Source organism: Eutrigla gurnardus (assembly GCF_963514095.1).
Source record: "Eutrigla gurnardus genome assembly, chromosome: 22".
NCBI lineage: Eukaryota > Metazoa > Chordata > Actinopteri > Perciformes > Triglidae > Eutrigla > Eutrigla gurnardus.
Genome location: NC_139933.1, coordinates 13663192 through 13684485, shown reverse-complemented (window position 1 = coordinate 13684485; position 21294 = coordinate 13663192). Strand labels below are relative to the sequence as shown.

At 47.3% G+C, this 21294-nt stretch overlaps 1 protein-coding gene across 1 annotated transcript; it reads left to right on the top strand.

Moving 5' to 3' along the window:
* Positions 1-8432: 8432 nt before the first annotated feature.
* LOC311008460 (uncharacterized protein) lies at positions 8433-19530 on the top strand (the record flags this gene model as incomplete). The annotated part of the gene is made up of 7 exons (XM_084002150.1): positions 8433-10079; positions 12567-12639; positions 12764-12816; positions 14341-14979; positions 16061-16531; positions 16637-16852; positions 17833-19530. The coding sequence occupies 7 exons, from the start codon at positions 8433-8435 to the stop codon at positions 19507-19509; spliced, it is 4776 nt and encodes a 1591-aa protein (XP_083858276.1). The 3' UTR covers positions 19510-19530.
* Positions 19531-21294: the final 1764 nt, after the last annotated feature.

Sequence of the window (21294 nt, the reverse complement as noted above, 5' to 3'; positions counted from 1 at the left end):
AGGCCCAGAGTGTTTACTCCAGCGGCACAATCCGCTCGTTTCTACAAGAAACAAAAGGGATGAGACAAGTCAAAGTGGAGGATTACTTCCCAGATTTACAGCTGTTCCTTGACTCTGTTAAATTTTTCTCAAGGAACACAGGAAGCTCTGGCCAGCAGGCTTTCACTGATAAGGAGGTGTTTCGCCTCAGAAAGCTGGGGGTAAGAATTCGGTCACAAATGGCTAATGATTGAGTTTTTACTGTTGTCCTCCTTTTTCTGTGTGTTCCTCTGCGGTCTTTTTCTTTCTTTTCACAATGTGTGACATCAAACTGGGATCTTTAAACATCAATGGTGCCAGGGAGGAAGCGAAGAGAATTGGCCTTTTTAGTTTGTTTTCGGCTAGAAAACTAGATGTAGTTTTTTTGCAAGAAACACACAGCACAGCTGAGAATGATCCTGCATGGAAAAGGGGGTGGGATGGAGAAGTCGTCCTCAGCCACAAGAGCAGCAACAGTGGAGGAGTTGCTGTCCTGTTCTCTAGGGGGTTTTCGCCCATTTCTTATAGCACTGAAAACATTATTGAAGGTCGCTTGTTGAAGATACAAGCTGTGTTTGAAAATATAAAAATGACTTTTGTTAATGTTTACGCTCCCACTGTAGGTAGAGAACGGGTTGTTTTTCTAGACATTTTAAACACTGTTGTCAACGACTGCAGTGGGGAAGGTTACTTGTTCCTGGGTGGTGATTTTAACTGTACAGCAAACGCCACTCTAGACAGGAACCATCCAGAACCGCATCAAGCCTCCAAGAGCTGTTTAATTAAACTACTTGAAGAAAATGTGACACTTGGAGGCATTTCCACTCCACACAGCGGCAGTACACGTGGGTTCATGCTAGAGATAACTCTCTATCCATGGCCAGGCTTGATAGAGTTTACTGTTTTAGACGGCAGACCAATGTGCTTCGGAGTTGCTCTATACACCCCGTAGGAGTTTCAGATCACTCTTTGGTACAGGTTTCCATTTTTATCAAGAACGTTAAATGTAGCAGTGCCTATTGGCATTTCAATGTAGCCTTGCTGTCTGATACTGTTTTTAGAAATGCCTTCACTTTGTTTTGGAAGAACCACACAGAGACAAAATCTCGATACACCTCACTACAGCAGTGGTGGGATATAGGGAAGGGTCAAATAAAGCAGCTGTGCCTGCAGTACACTCTCAATGTTACAAGGGACATGACCAGGTCTATGAGAGCTCTGGAGAGAGAAATAGTGGCGCTGCAAGATTTAGCAGCTTCCACAGGAGAAGGAGAACATATTAAAGTTCTCAAAAGGAAAAAATCAGCTCTGTCGGACCTGCTGGGTTTCTCTGCTCGAGGAGCCCTGGTCCGTTCCCGTTTCCAGTATGTGACTAAAATGGATGCTCCCTCTCATTTTTTCTTTGGCCTTGAACAGAAGAATGGACAAAAGAAACTCATGCACTCCCTGCGGTCCGACACTGGGCAGCTGCTGCAGGAGTCGGGAGAAATACGGAGCTGTGCAGTTGCCTTCTACAAGGAGCTCTTCAAAGAGGAGTTCCAGGAGAGACCGGAGGTGGCGAAATCCTTCTACGAGGGTCTACCCAAGGTTCCCGAGGAGGCCAACGCTGAGCTGGACGCACAGATCTCCGCAGATGAGCTGGCTACGGCGCTTCAGAGCCTGGACAGTGGGAAAGCTCCAGGGATTGACGGTCTTCCTGCAGACTTTTACAAGGCTTTCTGGCCTGTGATTGGCCAGGACTTGTTACTTGTCCTCAGAGACAGTTTTAGCAAAGGACACTTACCACTGAGCTGCAGGAGGGCGGTTCTCACCCTCCTCCCCAAGAAGGGAGATCTACAACTAATAAAGAACTGGCGGCCAGTAGCTTTGCTCTGCACAGACTATAAAATCTTGTCCAAGGTACTGGCCATGAGGCTAAGAAAAGTGATGGAGCATGTCATTCACATTGACCAGAAGTATTGTGTACCCAGCAGGCTGATATCTGACAATGTTTCTCTAATTCGGGACATTTTGGACCTCTCCAGTTCATTGGGCTGCGGCCTTGGTCTGATTTCTATAGATCAAGAAAAGGCATTTGACCGAGTTGAACACCAGTACTTGTGGCAGACACTAAACGCTTTTGGTTTCAACTCTGGTCTCATAGCCAAGATCCAGGTCTTGTACAGTGACATTGAGAGTGTACTAAAGATTAACGGTGGGTTAAGTGCTCCTTTTAAGGTGCGGAGGGGGGTCAGACAGGGCTGCTCCCTGTCTGGCATGCTCTACTCCATGGCAATAGAGCCTCTTCAACACCAACTTTCAGGTATAACCCTCCCTGGTTGGCAAAAAAGTTTTAAATTGTCTGCGTATGCTGATGACGTTGTGGTCATTGTAAAAAAACAAGATGATATTGATGTCCTTGTCGAAACTGCTGATGTGTTTGGTACATTATCCTCAGCTAAAGTCAACTGGGGAAAAAGTGAAGCCTTGGCAACCAGTGGCGAGGTAAGCGGGCAGATCATCTTACCTCAGGGGCTACAATGGAACAAGGGGGGCTTAAAATACCTTGGTGTGTATCTTGGTGAGGAACCTTTTAAGTGCAGGAACTGGGACAATGTCTTAGAGATGGTTGAAGGGCGACTAAAAAGGTGGAAATGGATTTTACCACACACTGCCTTTAAAGGATGCATTTTAATAATAAACAATTTGGTATCCTCAATGCTGTGGCACCGACTGGCGTGTGTGGACCCCCCGCCGCGTCTCCTGGCCAGGATACAAGCTTTGCTGGTCAACTTCTTCTGGGACCGTCTGCACTGGGTCCCACAGAGTGTGCTGTTTCTGCCCAAGGAGGACGGAGGACAGGGACTCATCCATCTGGCCAGCAGAGGCGCTGCTTTCCGACTTCGCTTCATCCAGAGGCTCCTCGCTGGTCCAGCAGACCTCGTCTGGAGGCCCATAGCCCTAGCCATACTAAGACGGGCTGGAGGGTTGGGTCTCGCTGAGGCCCTGTTCCTGATGGACCTGAGTGCTCACAAACTGTGCAACCTTCCAACTTTTTATAATGGACTGTTTACAGTATGGAGGTTGTTCGTCAAGCAGAATCCAGCCAACTGCGTTTCTTTGTTCTGGCTTTTGAGAGAGCCAGTGGTGTACGGGACTCGTCTCAATGTGGAGCGCACAGCGGGATCTTCCGTGCTACAGCTGTTTCGCTCAGCGGGGGTCGTCACGCTGGGACACGTGGTGCAACAGTGTGGACCAGGTTTGACCAACGCTGCAGCTCTGGCCTCTCGTGTGGGAGTCAGGTCTGTCAGGTCCATCACTCACCTGCTTAACACCTGGAGAGGTGAGCTGACACAGACTGAACTCTCCTTACTAACAGCTCACTGTAACGGACACCGTCAGCCCAAAAGTGAGGACCCCTTCCCTGCACTGACACTTGTTCCTGATTTTAAAAACTGCACCGGTAAACTGCTGGAGTTCAGCAACACTCCACCAAACAGGTTGAATGACATCAAAGGTAAAACCATGTATAGACTGTTGGTTCAGGTCCTGAACAAGGACAAGCTCAGTGGTCGGACTGACACCCCCTGGAGAGCTCATTTAGGGCTCAATGATGAGGTCAGACCTGCATGGAGAGCGCTATACAAACCACCAATAACTAAAAGAGTCGGAGATCTGCAGTGGAGAATTCTCCATGGGATTGTAGCTGTGAACGCTTTTATTTCGTTGATGAATCCAAATGTTAATGAGATGTGTCCTTTCTGCTCGCAGAGAGAAACTGTGTTTCACTGCTTTATGGACTGTGACAGACTGGATTCTTTGTTTCAGCTGCTGGAGCGAATATTCACTTCCTGTTGTAGAGGAGCACTTTTCCAACCTGAGGCTGTTCATTCAGTCAGCTCGCCCTCTCACCAGGAAGTCTGGCCAGTCCAAAGACGGGCTCTCGGACCGGGAGGTCTTCCGGATCAGAAAGCTTGTGTCTAAGATAAAAGCACAAATCAATAATGAAGAACAAGACTTTTACTCACAACATCCTGAGTTTTTATTTACTGACATGTTTTATCACTGTCATCCCCTTTTTAAGCTTCTCTCCATCAATGTGTGATTTTAACATCAGCATTTTAAACTTGAACGGAGCCAGGGCTGATTTTAAAAGAGCATCTCTTTTTAAGTTGATGGAGTTGAAGAGGATAGACGTGATGATGGTGCAGGAGACCCACAGCACAGCAGACAATGAGAGTGACTGGAGGAGGGCTTTTAATGGGGAGGTCGTTTTAAGCCACAAATCCAGTCTGAGCGGAGGGGTGGGGATTTTATTCACCAAAAACTTTTTACCCATTTCCTTTATCACTGAGGAAATAATCCCAGGTGTTTTATTGAAAGTTCAGGCACAATATGAGAACATAAAGCTTGTGTTTTTAAATGTCTACGCGCCCACCAGTGGGGTGGATAGGGTGGCATTTTTAAACATTTTAAGTGATACTGTTAGAGACTGTGGAGGGGATGATTTTCTGTTTTTAGGGGGGGATTTTAACTGCACAGTTGATCCAAAGCTGGACAGGAACCATCCTGAGCCACATGCTGCTTCATCCCACAGGATCAGACAGCTAATAGAAACCCACGAGCTGTCTGACCTGTGGAGGGTTTTTAACAGAGACCACCGGCAGTACACCTGGAGCCACACAAGGGGGAACCTTTTATCTCTGGCCAGACTGGACCGCATCTATTGTTTTAAACACCGTTTAAATATTTTTAAGGGGTGTTTTATTCAGCCTGTGGGTTTCACTGACCATTGTCTCGTCTCCTGCTCTGTTTTTATAAAAATGTTTGTGTAAAAAGCGAATATTGGCATTTTAACACGGCTCTTTTAAAAGACCAGGCTTTTAGAACTGCTTTTAGGTGTTTTTGGTTTTCACACAGGGAGAGCAGACCTTCCTTCGCCAACATTCAGCAGTGGTGGGACTTCGAAAAGACCCAAACCAAGCAGCTCTGCATGCAGTTCACTCGCAATGTCACGAGGGACTTAAACCGGTCTATGAAGGATCTGGAGAGTCGGGTAGAAGAACTACAGTCTCTAGCAGCTTCTACAGGAGATCGAGGGCATTTAAACTCCCTCAAGTCCAAACAGTCGGCCATCGCCAACCTGCTGGGTTTTTCAGCACAGGGGGCGCTGGTGAGGTCTAGGTTCCTGAATATATCACAGATGGACGCCTCCTCCCAGTTCTTCTTCGGGTTGGAGCAGAAAAATGGACAAAGGAAGATCATTCACTCTTTACAAACGGGTAACGGCTCTGAAGTCTCAGACTCGTCTGGGATCAGGAAGTTTGCTGCCGGTTTCTACAGAAACCTCTTTAAGAGTGAATGGTCAGATAATCCAGATGTGCACAGCAGTTTCCTCAGTGGTCTCCCTCAGGTCAGCACAGAGGCCAACTCGCAGCTGGCAGCAGGGTTGACCCCACAGGAGCTGCTCTCTGCAGTAAACAGCTTGGAGAGTGGCAGAGCTCCAGTGATAGACGGCCTTCATGCTGAATTCTATAAGTCCTTCTGGTCCATCATAGGACCAGACCTGCTCGAGGTCATCAACGCAAGTCTCCAGGATGGAAGACTCCCTCTGAGCTGCAGGAGGGCCGTCATCACCCTGCTGCCGAAGAAGGGAGACCTACAAGACCTGAAGAACTGGAGGCCGTTCTCCCTGCTGTGCACGGATTATAAAATCCTGTCCAAAGCTCTGGCCCTGAGACTGAGAGAGGTGATGGCTTCCATCATCCACCCTGACCAGAACTACTGTGTGCCCCGCAGGCTCATCAGTGACAATGTCACTTTGATTCGAGATGTTTTGGACCTCTCCAGTTCATTGGGTATAGAGACTGGGCTTATTTCCACAGACCAGGAAAAGGCTTTTGACCGGGTTGAACACCAGTACTTATGGCAGACTCTGTCTGCTTTTGGGTTCAACCCAGGCTTTATAGCCATGATCCGGGCCCTCTATAGTGACATTGCGAGTGTCCTTAAAGTAAATGGCGGGCTGAGTGCTCCTTTTGACGTCCAGAGGGGAGGCAGGGCTGCTCTCTCTCTGGTATGTTGTACTCTCTGGCCATCGAGCCTCTGCTTCACAAATTAAGAGGAAATTTAAATGGTGTGTACTTCCCCCAGTGTGATAGCCCTTTTAAACTATCTGTCTATGCAGATGACCTCATTGTGATGGTAAGAACACAAAGCGACATAGACGTTTTAACACAAACTGTAAAAGATTTTGGTTTTATCTCCTCTGCAAAGGTGAACTGGGGGAAGAGCGAGGCTCTGATGGTCAGAGAGGAGCTGGGGGATCGGCTCAGGCTGCCTGGTGGCCTGGTCTGGAAGAAGGAAGGGCTCAAGTACCTAGGGGTCTTTCTGGGGGATGAGACCTATAAAGGTAAAAACTGAGAAAATTTAGTTGAGAAGGTGAAGGGGCGCCTCTGTAGCTAGAAATGGATTTTGCCTAAAATGTCCTACAGAGGTCGCACCCTGATCCTGAACAACCTGGTCTCATCCACCCTGTGGCACCGGCTGGCCTGTGTCGATCCTCCAGTTTCTCTCCTAACAGAGGTACAACGGGTTTTAGTAGATTTCTTTTGGGACAGGATGCACTGGATACCACAGAGTGTCCTGTTCCTTCCCAGGGAGCAGGGGGGGCAGGGCCTTATCCATCTGGCTAGCAGGGGCGCCGCCTTCCGCCTCCAGTTCCTCCAAAGGATGCTGACTGGGCCAAAGGACACTCTGTGGAGACCCCTATCGCAGTGCATCCTGAAACATTTTAACAGCCTGGGTCTGGATTTTAATTTGTTCTTAATGAAAAACAACACGGTAATGGCACCCTCTCTTCCTAGTTTTTACAAAAGTGTTTTTATTGTTTGGAGCATTTTAAACAGGGAGCGTAAACAGCAGGGGGACTCTCTGCACTGGCTGCTGCAAGAGCTCATCCTGTACGGGACCCGGATCAACCATCCCAGTTGACGGCCACCCTGTCCAGGCTGCTGCAGACTGCGGGGATCTCCACACTGGGCCAAGTGGTGGAGTTGGTTGGACCCCAATTGGACAACCCTGCTGAGCTGGCAGAAAGTCTGGGAATAACATCCACCAGAACTACGGTAAAGATCCTGGATTACTGGAAGCAGCAGCTGACCAGGCACAACATCCGGCTTTTAACAGACTTCTCAGAAGGATCCATCTCCCCCGACCCTGAGGACCCCTTTCCTGCCATTTTTCTGGCTGTGGATTTTAAAGACTGCTCTGGTCCCCTGTTAGAGCCAGGACACCTAGTCCCCCTGGAGGGGGCCCCTGGTACGGCTCTTTACAAACTAATGGTGAAAACACTGAACAGGAAAAAACTAAATGAGCGGGCAGACACTCCCTGGAGGGGCTACCTGTGTCTTGCCCTGGAATCCAGCCCTCAGTGGAGGTCCTTGTACAAACCTCCACTGTGCAAAAAACACGGGGACCTGCAGTGGAGGGTCCTGCATGGGATTTTAGCAGTCAATTCTTTCCTTTCAGTTTTAAACAGGAGAATAGATGACTAACTTCTACAGGAAAAATGTTTTATGCCAATTACCTGTTGTGATTCTTTTATTAATTATTTATTTGTGTAGATGTGTTTTTTTTAACTAACTTTTTTTTAATGTCTTTTGGAAAACTAAATTGTGAACTAGTTTTTTAAAAAACCTGCCATAATAAAAGTTGGTTTCAAAAATAAAAAAAAATCTCTCTCTCTCTCTCTCTCTCTCTCTCTCTCTCACACACACACACACACACACACACTTCCTTGTTCCCTCCCCTTCAGATCTACTGCGTGTGGACGGGTGTAACCAACATTTACTCACTTGGTTTAATCTTTAAGTTAGTCAATAAATACACATTAATCATTAAGTCGTTGTCCGTGTATATTTCTTCTGAGCAGAATACAAAGACCCCTATTTCACAGCTTACGATCTGAAGAGTGAGATTGATTTATTGCAATGATATTGATTGGTCCCTAACTGATTAATAGTGGTCATCAGAGTCATTAAATTCAACTTTGTAAATTCCTGTTGACCAACAGGTGGTGCCCCGATTCTAATAGCAGACAGTGGAATCTACAAAGTCTTATTTTCTTTGCTGCCCGTATTTTACAAGTAACATGTTGATGGAACAAAGTCCAAGTGCTGCTCCCCTCCCCTCTTTCTCTCTCTCTCTCTCTCTCTCTCTCTCTCTCTCTCTCTCTCTCTCTCACACACACACTTCCTTGTTCCCTCCCCTTCAGATCTACTGTGTGTGGACGGGTGTAACCAACATGGCGGTGAAGTGCAGCAGCTGACAGGCCACCTTCACTGCACACACACAGTGTTGTTGAGATCAGACCTCAGACCAGTTTCACGTCTCACTAAGTGAAACTCAGACAGTCATCGTCGCTGAGAGGTGAAATGGCGCAGAAAGGAGTTCAGCTGGACCGGGAAACCTTCTCTTGTTCCATCTGTCTGGATCTCCTGAAGGATCCGGTGACTACTTCCTGTGGACACAACTACTGCATGAAGTGTATTGGAAGCTTCTGGGATGAGAAGGAGATCTACAGCTGCCCTCAGTGTAGGCAGACCTTCATACCGAGGCCTGTCCTGCTGAAAAACACCATGTTGGCAGATCTGGTGGAGGAGCTGAAGAAGACTGGACTCCAAGCTGCTCCTGCTGGTCTCTGCTATGCTGGACCTGAAGATGTGGCCTGTGATTCCTGCACTGGGAGGAAACTGAAAGCCCTCAAGTCCTGTCTGGTGTGTCTGGCCTCTTACTGTGAGAAACACCTCCAGCCTCATCATGAATCAGCAGCGTTTAAGAAACACCGGCTGGTGGAGCCCTCCAACAAGCTCCAGGAGAACGTGTGCTCTCGTCACGATGAGGTGATGAAGATGTTCTGCCGTACTGATCAGCAGTCTATCTGTTATCTCTGCTCTGTGGACGAACATAAAGGCCACGACACAGTCTCAGCTGCAGCAGAAAGGACCGAGAGGCAGAGAGAGCTGGAGGGGAGTCGACTAAACATCCAGCAGAGAATCCAGGACAGAGACAAAGATGTGAAGCTGCTCCACCAGGAGGTGGAGGCCATCAACCACTCTGCTGATAAAGCAGTGGAGGACAGTGAGGAGATGTTCACTGACCTGATCCGTCTCATGGAGAGAAGACGCTCTGACGTGAAGCAGCAGGTCAGATCCCAGCAGGAAACTGAAGTGAGTCGAGTCGGAGAGCTTCAGGAGAAGCTGCAGCAGGAGATCAGTGAGCTGAAGAGGAGAGACGCTGAGCTGGAGAAGCTCTCACACACAGAGGATCACAACCAGTTTCTACACGACTACCCGTCACTGTCACCACTCAGTGAGTCCACACACTCATCCAGCATCAACGCCCGTCCTCCTCGCCGCTACTTTGAGGACGTGACGGCGGCGCTGTCAGAAGTCAGAGATGGACTACAGGAAGTTCTGACACACAGATGGACAAACGTCTCACTGGCAGTGACTGAAGTGGATGTTTCACTGCCACAACCAGAACCCAAGACCAGAGCTGGATTCTTGAAATATTCACGTGAAATCACACTGGATCCAAACACAGCAGACACACCTCTGTTATTATCTGAGGGGAACAGAAAAGCAACATGGAGTCAAAACCAGTCTTATTCTAGTCACCCAGACAGATTCACTGGATGTTGTCAGGTCCTGAGTAGAGAAAGTCTAACTGGCCGTTGTTACTGGGAGGTGGAGAGGAGAGGAGGTGGTGAAGTTGGTGTAGCAGTCGCATACAAGAGTATCAGTAGAACAGGAGAATGGCATCAATGTACGTTTGGAAACAATGACAAATCCTGGTCGTTATATCGTTTCAACAACAGATATACGTTCTTCTACAACTCTGTTAAAACTCCCGTCTCAGGTCCTCCGTCCTCCAGAGTAGGAGTGTTCCTGGATCACAGAGCAGGTATTCTGTCCTTCTACAGCGTCTCTGAGACCATGACTCTCCTCCACAGAGTCCAGACCACGTTCACTGAGCCCCTCTATGCTGGACTTTATGTTAATCTTAGAGGCAGTGGTGAGTTCTGTCAACTCAACTAGACAGAAGGCATTTAAGAGTTGAATGACTTCCCCTCCGCCTCCTTCTCTCCTCTATTTGAATCCCATTAAAAATATAATAACTGTTTTGCTTATGTTTTCTTTCCAGAATGGTACACAGCTTGAAAATGTTTACCATTTTTGTTCAAGTCCCTCCTTATTGTGCGTCTTGAAACAGCCTTTTGTGCAGAGAAGCCTGTATTTCAGCTGAAGTTACTTGTGTTTTTTTCTTTGCATCCCGACCAATTGTCCTGGTAGTTGTGGCTGAAATCAAACTGGCCGTGGCTTGGTATCATCAGAACCACTCATTTCCACTTCTTTATCAGAGTTTGAACACTACTGATCAGCATTTTAAATCTTTGGATATATTTTCATATCCTTCTTCTGGATTATAAAATTCAGCTTTTCTTGCAGCCCTGGATGAAATCTGGGAAGTTTTCTAACCTTTCTTTATATTATGCAATCTTTTTAAGATCATCTGTGCACTGATTTTATTTTTTACAGACTGTGGTTTAGCTGTGTGCTGTATTTTCCTCCTGTATCACCCCACGTCTGGATGGACACTGATGAACTCTGCGGTCTCTTAATGACCTTTTCATGAATAAACGTTAATCCAAATGATTGTTTTCTCTCTCTTTTTTCTTTGATATCCAGATACTGATCTGACTCGCCCAGTTCTCATGGTCACTTTGTGGATTGACGGCAGAAAATAAACGAGTGAAATTTCACAAGTTGGGCAAAAATAGAAGTTGACACAAGGAAACCAGTAGTGGGAGAAGTATTCACACATGTACACAAGTGTTACATTGTAAAATACTAAGCAATACATTCAAAGTGCAAAAGTATCAGCATCAAAATATTCTTAAAAGAACAAAATAACCCATTTCCAGCTGTTAATGGTGGAGCTAGTTCTTAGTTCCGGGTTCTTATCGGGTCCCGTCTTGATTAGATTTCGCTGCGTAGTTCCAAGATTTTTAATTCAACTCAGAGACTTCCAAGTTTCTTGACCAGAATCCATCCATCCATCCATTTTCTACCGTTTATCCTGTATTTAGGGTCACGGGGGGGCTGGAGCCGATCCCAGCTGTCATTGCCTTCACCCAAGATCCCTATTTCACAGCTTATGATCTGAAGAGTGAGATCGATTTATTGAAATGATATTGATTGGTTCCTAACTGATTAATGGTCATCAGAGTCATTAAATTAAACTTTGTAAATTCCTGTTGACCAACAGGTGGTGCCCCGATTCTAATAGCAGACAGTGGAATCTACAAAGTCTTATTTTCTTTGCTGCCCGTATTTTACAAGTAACATGTTGATGGAACAAAGTCCAAGTGCTGCTCCCCTCTCTCTCTCTCTCTCTCTCTCTCTCTCTCTCTCTCGGAGTGCATGCTGGGAGTGAGCGTGGTAAGCGCGAGTGAGTGTGTTGCGGAGATCTAGAGTTTTCTGACTCTTTTTTGCTTAATTTTTTTTCAATTCTCTTGGTTAATAGTCGGTGTTTTTGTTACTGTGTGTTGGTTGGAAGAGGTTTGTTTGTGGGTTTGCGGAGGTAGCGTGGCCGCTCAGCATGGCTGCTGCTGGAGGCCCCGGCTTAACCACGCTGACGCGCCGACACGCAATCAAACTTTCCCCGGCGGTCGGCTGCTCCGTGCAGCCTGGCTGTAGGTGAGGAAGTGGGCTATGGAAGCGTTAAATCTGCGTCCAGAATGAACAGTGCGGTGGTGATTTTTCTGGACAGCACAGAAAAAGTAGATAGATTGCTAGAGAGCGGGATAGTGGTAAAAGGTACGTTCACCCCTGTGTCATCACTCGTTAACCCTGCAAAAAAGGTTATCAACTCAAATGTCCCCCCCTTTCTGAAGAATGAGCTATTGGAAAAAGAGCTAGCGAGACACGGACAGCTGGTGTCCCCCGTGAGGATGATCCCCATTAGCTGCAAGTCTCCCCACCTGAAGCATGTCGTATCTTTCAGGAGACAAGTGTTCATGGTCCTTAAGAAAAATTATGAGGAGCTGAATTTGGTTTTTAGATTTAGGATCGACGATTATGATTACATTGTACATGTGACCTCGGACACAATGAAATGTTTTGGCTGTGGAGCTGAAGGGCATATGATTCGCTCGTGTCCGGGGGGGGCCGCGGCTGGGACCGGTGGCGGTGCCCCTGCGCCGGCCGAGCCGCGGAGGAACACGCAGGGATCCTCAGAAAAGAAACAGGGCTGACAGCGATCAGGAAGGCGAGGGCACGGAGGATCAGATGAGTCAGGAAGGTGAGCAGACAGTTGCTGAGCTGCAGGTAGATATTGGTCACACCGCGACCCGTGCTGCGGAGTCTGTATTGTACGAAGACGATGTCATGAACGATGATGATGTTTTTAAACTGTCGAGTAAAAGGAAAAATCCCGAAAGCAAACCAAACAGTGAGCAGGTGTCTAAGGTGTCAAAGACAACCCCTGTGTGCCCCTCCTCTCAGTCAGGGGACAGTCTGGTGAGCACACAGGACAGTGGAGGGGAGGCCACATGGAGCTCGCAGATGGAGGCCCAGAGTGTTTACTCCAGCGGCAGAATCCGCTCGTTTCTACAAGAAACGAAAGGGATGAGACAAGTCAAAGTGGAGGATTACTTCCCAGATTTACAGCTGTTCCTTGACTCTGTTAAATTTTTCTCAAGGAACACAGGAAGCTTTCACTGATAAGGAGGTGTTTCGCCTCAGAAAGCTGGGGGTAAGAATTCGGTCACATATGGCTAATGATTGAGTTTTTACTGTTGTCCTCCTTTTTCTGTGTGTTCCTCTGCGGTCTCTTTCTTTCTTTTCACAATGTGTGACATCAAACTGGGATCTTTAAACATCAATGGTGCCAGGGAGGAAGCGAAGAGAATTGGCCTTTTTAGTTTGTTTTCGGCTAGAAAACTAGATGTAGTTTTTTTGCAAGAAACACACAGCACAGCTGAGAATGATCCTGCATGGAAAAGGGGGTGGGATGGAGAAGTCGTCCTCAGCCACAAGAGCAGCAACAGTGGAGGAGTTGCTGTCCTGTTCTCTAGGGGGTTTTCGCCCATTTCTTATAGCAATGAAAACATTATTGAAGGTCGCTTGTTGAGGATACAAGCTGTGTTTGAAAATATAAAAATGACTTTTGTTAATGTTTACGCTCCCACTGTAGGTAGAGAACGGGTTGTTTTTCTAGACATTTTAAACACTGTTGTCAACAACTGCAGTGGGGAGGGTTACTTGTTCCTGGGTGGTGATTTTAACTGTACAGCAAACGCCACTCTAGACAGGAACCATCCAGAACCGCATCAAGCCTCCAAGAGCTGTTTAATTAAACTACTTGAAGAAAATGATCTATGGCTACGTTCACACCGCAGGTCTTAATGCACAATTCCGATTTATGGCTCAAATCCGATTTTTTGTTTGGCTGTTCACATTACCTCTTTAAATGCGGCCTGTCTACGGATTGCTGTGTGAACAGCTCACGCTCCTGAAGTGACCCGCATGCGCAGTTGATCATTGATGACATCACGCCACAGCGGTGTTTACGGAAGCGAACATAGCAACGGCAACCGGTAACGTGGGACTGTATGGCTTCATGCTAAAAACAGTGTGTGGCGGCAGCCGGCAAATTTGCTTCGCTGCTGTCCTCCATGTTTGTTTTGGCTCCCGCCCGTTTTTCAATCAACTTTATTTGTCATTCATTTACAAAACAGTGCAGCGCGGGTCAGAATGACGTCAAAGTCGCATTAAATGCAACCTGGCTGTTCAGACTGCGGTCGCATTCAAAAAAATCCGATACGTATCCGATTCAGTACCACATTTAAATGTGGCCTGAATCTGGTTAGAAAATGTCAGATTCAATGCGACTTGTGCTGTTCACATTGTCAAAAGCAAATCAGATATGGGTCACATATGAGCGAAAAAATCAGATTCAGGTCACTTGTAACTGCGGTGTGAACGTAGCCTATGTGACACTTGGAGGCATTTCCACTCCACACAGCGGCAGTACACGTGGGTTCATGCTAGAGATAACTCTCTATCCATGGCCAGGCTTGATAGAGTTTACTGTTTTAGACGGCAGACCAATGTGCTTCGGAGTTGCTCTATACACCCCGTAGGAGTTTCAGATCACTCTTTGGTACAGGTTTCCATTTTTATCAAGAACGTTAAATGTAGCAGTGCCTATTGGCATTTCAATGTAGCCTTGCTGTCTGATACTGTTTTTAGAAATGCCTTCACTTTGTTTTGGAAGAACCACACAGAGACAAAATCTCGATACACCTCACTACAGCAGTGGTGGGATATAGGGAAGGGTCAAATAAAGCAGCTGTGCCTGCAGTACACTCTCAATGTTACAAGGGACATGATCAGGTCTATGAGAGCTCTGGAGAGAGAAATAGTGGCGCTGCAAGATTTAGCAGCTTCCACAGGAGAAGGAGAACATATTAAAGTTCTCAAAAGGAAAAAATCAGCTCTGTCGGACCTGCTGGGTTTCTCTGCTCGAGGAGCCCTGGTCCGTTCCCGTTTCCAGTATGTGACTAAAATGGATGCTCCCTCTCATTTTTTCTTTGGCCTTGAACAGAAGAATGGACAAAAGAAACTCATGCACTCCCTGCGGTCCGACACTGGGCAGCTGCTGCAGGAGTCGGGAGAAATACGGAGCTGTGCAGTTGCCTTCTACAAGGAGCTCTTCAAAGAGGAGTTCCAGGAGAGACCGGAGGTGGCGAAATCCTTCTACAAGGGTCTATCCAAGTTTCCCGAGGAGGCCAACGCTGAGCTGGACGCACAGATCTCCGCAGATGAGCTGGCTACGGCAGTTCAGAGCCTGGACAGTGGGAAAGCTCCAGGGATTGACGGTCTTCCTGCAGACTTTTACAAGGCTTTCTGGCCTGTGATTGGCCAGGACTTATTACTTGTCCTCAGAGACAGTTTTAGCAAAGGACACTTACCACTGAGCTGCAGGAGGGCGGTTCTCACCCTCCTCCCCAAGAAGGGAGATCTACAACTAATAAAGAACTGGCGGCCAGTAGCTTTGCTCTGCACAGACTATAAAATCTTGTCCAAGGTGCTGGCTATGAGGCTAAGAAAAGTGATGGAGCATGTCATTCACATTGACCAGACGTATTGTGTACCCAGCAGGCTGATATCTGACAATGTTTCTCTAATTCGGGACATTTTGGACCTCTCCAGTTCATTGGGCTGCGGCCTTGGTCTGATTTCTATAGATCAAGAAAAGGCATTTGACCGAGTTGAACACCAGTACTTGTGGCAGACACTAAACGCTTTTGGTTTCAACTCTGGTCTCATAGCCAAGATCCAGGTCTTGTACAGTGACATTGAGAGTGTACTAAAGATTAACGGTGGGTTAAGTGCTCCTTTTAAGGTGCGGAGGGGGGTCAGACAGGGCTGCTCCCTGTCTGGCATGCTCTACTCCATGGCAATAGAGCCTCTTCAACACCAACTTTCAGGTATAACCCTCCCTGGTTGGCAAAAAAGTTTTAAATTGTCTGCGTATGCTGATGACGTTGTGGTCATTGTAAAAAAACAAGATGATATTGATGTCCTTGTCCAAACTGCTGATGTGTTTGGTACATTATCCTCAGCTAAAGTCAACTGGGGAAAAAGTGAAGCCTTGGCAACCAGTGGCGAGGTAAGCGGGCAGATCATCTTACCTCAGGGGCTACAATGGAACAAGGGGGGCTTAAAATACCTTGGTGTGTATCTTGGTGATGAACCGTTTAAGTGCAGGAACTGGGACAATGTCTTAGAGATGGTTGAAGGGCGACTAAAAAGGTGGAAATGGATTTTACCACACACCTCCTTTTAAAGGACGCATTTTAATAATAAACAATTTGGTATCCTCAATGCTGTGGCACCGACTGGCGTGTGTGGACCCCCCGCCGCGTCTCCTGGCCAGGATACAAGCTTTGCTGGTCAACTTCTTCTGGGACCGTCTGCACTGGGTCCCACAGAGTGTGCTGTTTCTGCCCAAGGAGGACGGAGGACAGGGACTCATCCATCTGGCCAGCAGAGGCGCTGCTTTCCGACTTCGCATCATCCAGAGGCTCCTCGCTGGTCCAGCAGACCTCGTCTGGAGGCCCATAGCCCTAGCCATACTAAGACGGGCTGGAGGGTTGGGTCTCGCTGAGGCCCTGTTCCTGATGGACCTGAGTGCTCACAAACTGTGCAACCTTCCAACTTTTTATAATGGACTGTTTGCAGTATGGAGGTTGTTCGTCAAGCAGAATCCAGCCAACTGCGTTTCTTTGTTCTGGCTTTTGAGAGAGCCAGTGGTGTACGGGACTCGCCTCAACGTGGAGCGCACAGCGGGATCTTCCGTGCTACAGCTGTTTCGCTCAGCGGGGGTCGTCACGCTGGGACACGTGGTGCAACAGTGTGGACCAGGTTTGACCAACGCTGCAGCTCTGGCCTCTCGTGTGGGAGTCAGGTCTGTCAGGTCCATCACTCACCTGCTTAACACCTGGAGAGGTGAGCTGACACAGACTGAACTCTCCTAACTAACAGCTCACTGTAACGGACACCGTCAGCCCAAAAGTGAGGACCCCTTCCCTGCACTGACACTTGTTCCTGATTTTAAAAACTGCACCGGTAAACTGCTGGAGTTCAGCAACACTCCACCAAGCAGGTTGAATGACATCAAAGGTAAAACCATGTATAGACTGTTGGTTCAGGTCCTGAACAAGGACAAGCTCAGTGGTCGGACTGACACCCCCTGGAGAGCTCATTTAGGGCTCAATGATGAGGTGAGACCTGCGTGGAGAGCGCTATACAAACCACCAATAACTAAAAGAGTCGGAGATCTGCAGTGGAGAATTCTCCACGGGATTGTAGCTGTGAACGCTTTTATTTCGTTGATGAATCCAAATGTTAATGAGATGTGTCCTTTCTGCTCGCAGAGAGAGACTGTGTTTCACTGCTTTATGGACTGTGACAGACTGGTTTCTTTGTTTCAGCTGCTGGAGCGAATATTCACAATGCTCGGAGGCACTTTTTCAATGGGAATGTTCATTTTTGGTTGTCCTTACAGACAGAGGAAAAGACAGAATTGTCAGTTGTTTAATTTTTATATTGGGTCAAGCTAAAATGGCGATCTACCTCAGTCGCAGAAATAAAGTAGAAAGCTCTCTGGATGTTGACGCAGCAACTTTATTCGTTAGAATGGTTAAGGTCAGAGTACATGTTGATTTTGGTTTTTACAGAGCCACAAATAACATGAAAGAATTCTCCAACACATGGAGCTGCAATAATGTTTTATGTTCTGTTATAGAAAATGAGTTGTTTTTTGGACCCGTTTTGAGGTAAATCATATTTTTGCATTTTTTTGTTGTTTATTTATTCTTTTCTTTTAATTATTTACTTCCTTTTTTGAAAATGCAAAGGTCCTTGTACTTAAAGACTGTAGTAAGTAAATAAAGAGGTTTGAAAATTCAAAAAAAATTCTCTCTCTCTCTCTCTCTCTGTCTCTCTCTCTCACACACACACACACACACACACACACACACACACACACACACACACACACACACACACACACACACACACACACACACACACACTTCCTTGTTCCCTCCCCTTCAGATCTACTGCGTGTGGACGGGTGTAACCAACATGGTGGTGAAGTGCAGCAGCTGACAGGCCACCTTCACTGCACACACACAGTGTTGTTGAGATCAGACCTCAGACCAGTTTCACTTCTCACTAAGTGAAACTCAGACAGTCGTCGTCGCTGAGAGGTGAAATGGCGGAGAAAGGAGTTCAGCTGGACCGGGAAACCTTCTCTTGTTCCATCTGTCTGGATCTACTGAAGGATCCGGTGACTACTTCCTGTGGACACAACTACTGCATGAAGTGTATTGGAAGCTTCTGGGATGAGAAGGAGATCTACAGCTGCCCTCAGTGTAGGCAGACCTTCATACCGAGGCCTGTCCTGCTGAAAAACACCATGTTGGCAGATCTGGTGGAGGAGCTGAAGAAGACTGGACTCCAAGCTGCTCCTGCTGGTCTCTGCTATGCTGGACCTGAAGATGTGGCCTGTGATTCCTGCACTGGGAGGAAACTGAAAGCCCTCAAGTCCTGTCTGGCGTGTCTGGCCTCTTACTGTGAGAAACACCTCCAGCCTCATCATGAATCAGCAGCATTTAAGAAACACCGGCTGGTGGAGCCCTCCAACAAGCTCCAGGAGAACATGTGCTCTCGTCACGATGAGGTGATGAAGATGTTCTGCCGTACTGATCAGCAGTCTATCTGTTATCTCTGCTCTGTGGACGAACATAAAGGCCACGACACAGTCTCAGCTGCAGCAGAAAGGACCGAGAGGCAGAGAGAGCTGGAGGGGAGTCGACTAAACATCCAGCAGAGAATCCAGGACAGAGACAAAGATGTGAAGCTGCTCCACCAGGAGGTGGAGGCCATCAACCACTCTGCTGATAAAGCAGTGGAGGACAGTGAGGAGATGTTCACGGAGCTGATCCGTCTCATGGAGAGAAGACGCTCTGACGTGAAGCAGCAGGTCAGATCCCAGCAGGAAACTGAAGTGAGTCGAGTCGGAGAGCTTCAGGAGAAGCTGCAGCAGGAGATCAGTGAGCTGAAGAGGAGAGACGCTGAGCTGGAGAAGCTCTCACACACAGAGGATCACAACCAGTTTCTACACGACTACCCGTCACTGTCACCACTCAGTGAGTCCACACACTCATCCAGCATCAACGCCCGTCCTCCTCGCCGCTACTTTGAGGACGTGACGGCGGCGCTGTCAGAAGTCAGAGATGGACTACAGGAAGTTCTGACACACAGATGGACAAACGTCTCACTGGCAGTGACTGAAGTGGATGTTTCACTGCCACAACCAGAACCCAAGACCAGAGCTGGATTCTTGAAATATTCACGTGAAATCACACTGGATCCAAACACAGTAAACAAACATCTGTTATTATCTGAGGGGAACAGAAAAGCAACATGGAGTCAAAACCAGTCTTATTCTAGTCACCCAGACAGATTCACTGGACGTCATCAGGTCCTGAGTAGAGAAAGTCTGACTGGCCGTTGTTACTGGGAGGTGGAGAGGAGAGGAGGTGGAGTTGATGTAGCAGTCGCATACAAGAGTATCAGTAGAACAGGAGACAGGCATCAATGTATATTTGGACACAATGACAAATCCTGGTCGTTATATTGTATCGACAACATGTATACGTTCTTCTACAACTTAGTTGAAACTCCCGTCTCAGGTCCTCCGTCCTCCAGAGTAGGAGTGTTCCTGGATCACAGAGCAGGTATTCTGTCCTTCTACAGCGTCTCTAAGACCATGACTCTCCTCCACAGAGTCCAGACCACGTTCACTGAGCCCCTCTATGCTGGACTTTATGTTTATTTTGGAGGCAGTGGTGAGTTCTGTCAACTCAACTAGACAGTGTGTGTGTGTGTGTGTGTGCGTGTGTGTGTGCGCGTGTGTGTGTTTGTGTGTGTGTGTGTGTGTGAGTGTGCGTGTGTGTGTGTGTGTGAGTGTGCGTGTGTGTGTGCGCGTATGGCGTCAGAATCGTTTCATATTACTTGCGCAACTATCAACTGAACGCGTCACACCCGCGTGCTTTGACGCCTGTGCAGCACACAGCGCCTGACGTGTAATGTAGTTTCCTCATTGACTTATAATGGTCACGCGTTCACGCGCACGTTCACGCGTGATGGCTGCTGCACGCCTGTGATCACATTACGCGGGGTAACTACGCGTAACATTCATGCGTTTTTTAGCGAACGCACGCATAACAAAGTAACCATGCGTTCACACACACGCTGCTGCGCGTCTTTCTAAGTGTTTTGACATCGATTTACCTTCATAGCGTGTGTGTGCGTGTGTGTGTGTGTGTGTGTGTGTGTGTGTGTGTGTGTGTGTGTGTGTGTGTGTGTGTGTGTGTGCGCGTGTGTGTGTGTGTGTTTGTGTGTGTGTGTGTGTGTGTGTGTGTGTGCGTGTGTGTGTGTGCGCGCGCGTGTGTGTGTGTGGTTAAAAGGGAATTTAAGACACTTTGTTGAGCAGCGAACGTGTTTATTTGTGGGGGCTGAGTTTTATTCTGTTGATATTTTTAGTAACTGAGCAGCAGATCTTGTACTTGATGGTGTGAGCGGGAGGTGGACAAAATAACAGGAATAGCTGACGATCTAATGCGACCCATTAGACCCATTAGATCGATTAATACACATTAATCATTAAGTCGTTGTCCGTGTATATTTCTTCTGAGCAGAATACAAAGATCCCTATTTCACAGCTTATGATCTGAAGAGTGAGATTGATTTATTGAAATGATATTGATTGGTTCCTAACTGATTAATAGTGATCATCAGAGTCATTAAATTAAACTTTGTAAATTCCTGTTGACCAACAGGTGGTGCCCCGATTCTAATAGCAGACAGTGGAATCTACAAAGTCTTATTTTCTTTGCTGCCCGTATTTTACAAATAACATGTTGATGGAACAAAGTCCAAGTGCTGCTCCCCTCTCTCTCTCTCGGAGTGCATGCTGGGAGTGAGCGTGGTAAGCGAGAGTGAGTGTGTTGCGGAGATCTAGAGTTTTCTGACTCTTTTTTGCTTTATTTTTTTCCAATTCTCTTGGTTAATATCTGTTGTATTTGTTACTGTGTGTTGTTTGGAGGAGGTTTGTTTGTGGGTTTGCGGAGGTAGCGTGGCCGCTCAGCATGGCTGCTGCTGGAGGCCCCGGCTTAACCACGCTGACGCGCCGACACGCAATCAAACTTTCCCCGGCGGTCGGCTGCTCCGTGGAGGAGTGCAGCCGGGCTGTAGGTGAGGAAGTGGGCTATGGAAGCGTTAAATCTGCGTCCAGAATGAACAGTGCGGTGGTGATTTTTCTGGACAGCACAGAAAAAGTGAATAGATTGCTAGAGAGCGGGATTGTGGTAAAAGGTACGTTCACCCCTGTGTCATCACTAGTTAACCCTGCAAAAAAGGTTATCATCTCAAATGTCCCCCCCTTTCTGAAGAATGAGCTATTGGAAAAAGAGCTAGCGAGACACGGACAGCTGGTGTCCGTGAGGATGATCCCCATTAGCTGCAAGTCTCCCCACCTGAAGCATGTCGTATCTTTCAGGAGACAAGTGTTCATGGTCCTAAAGAAAAATGATGAGGAGCTGAATTTGGTTTTTAGATTTAGGATCGACGATTATGATTACATTGTACATGTGAC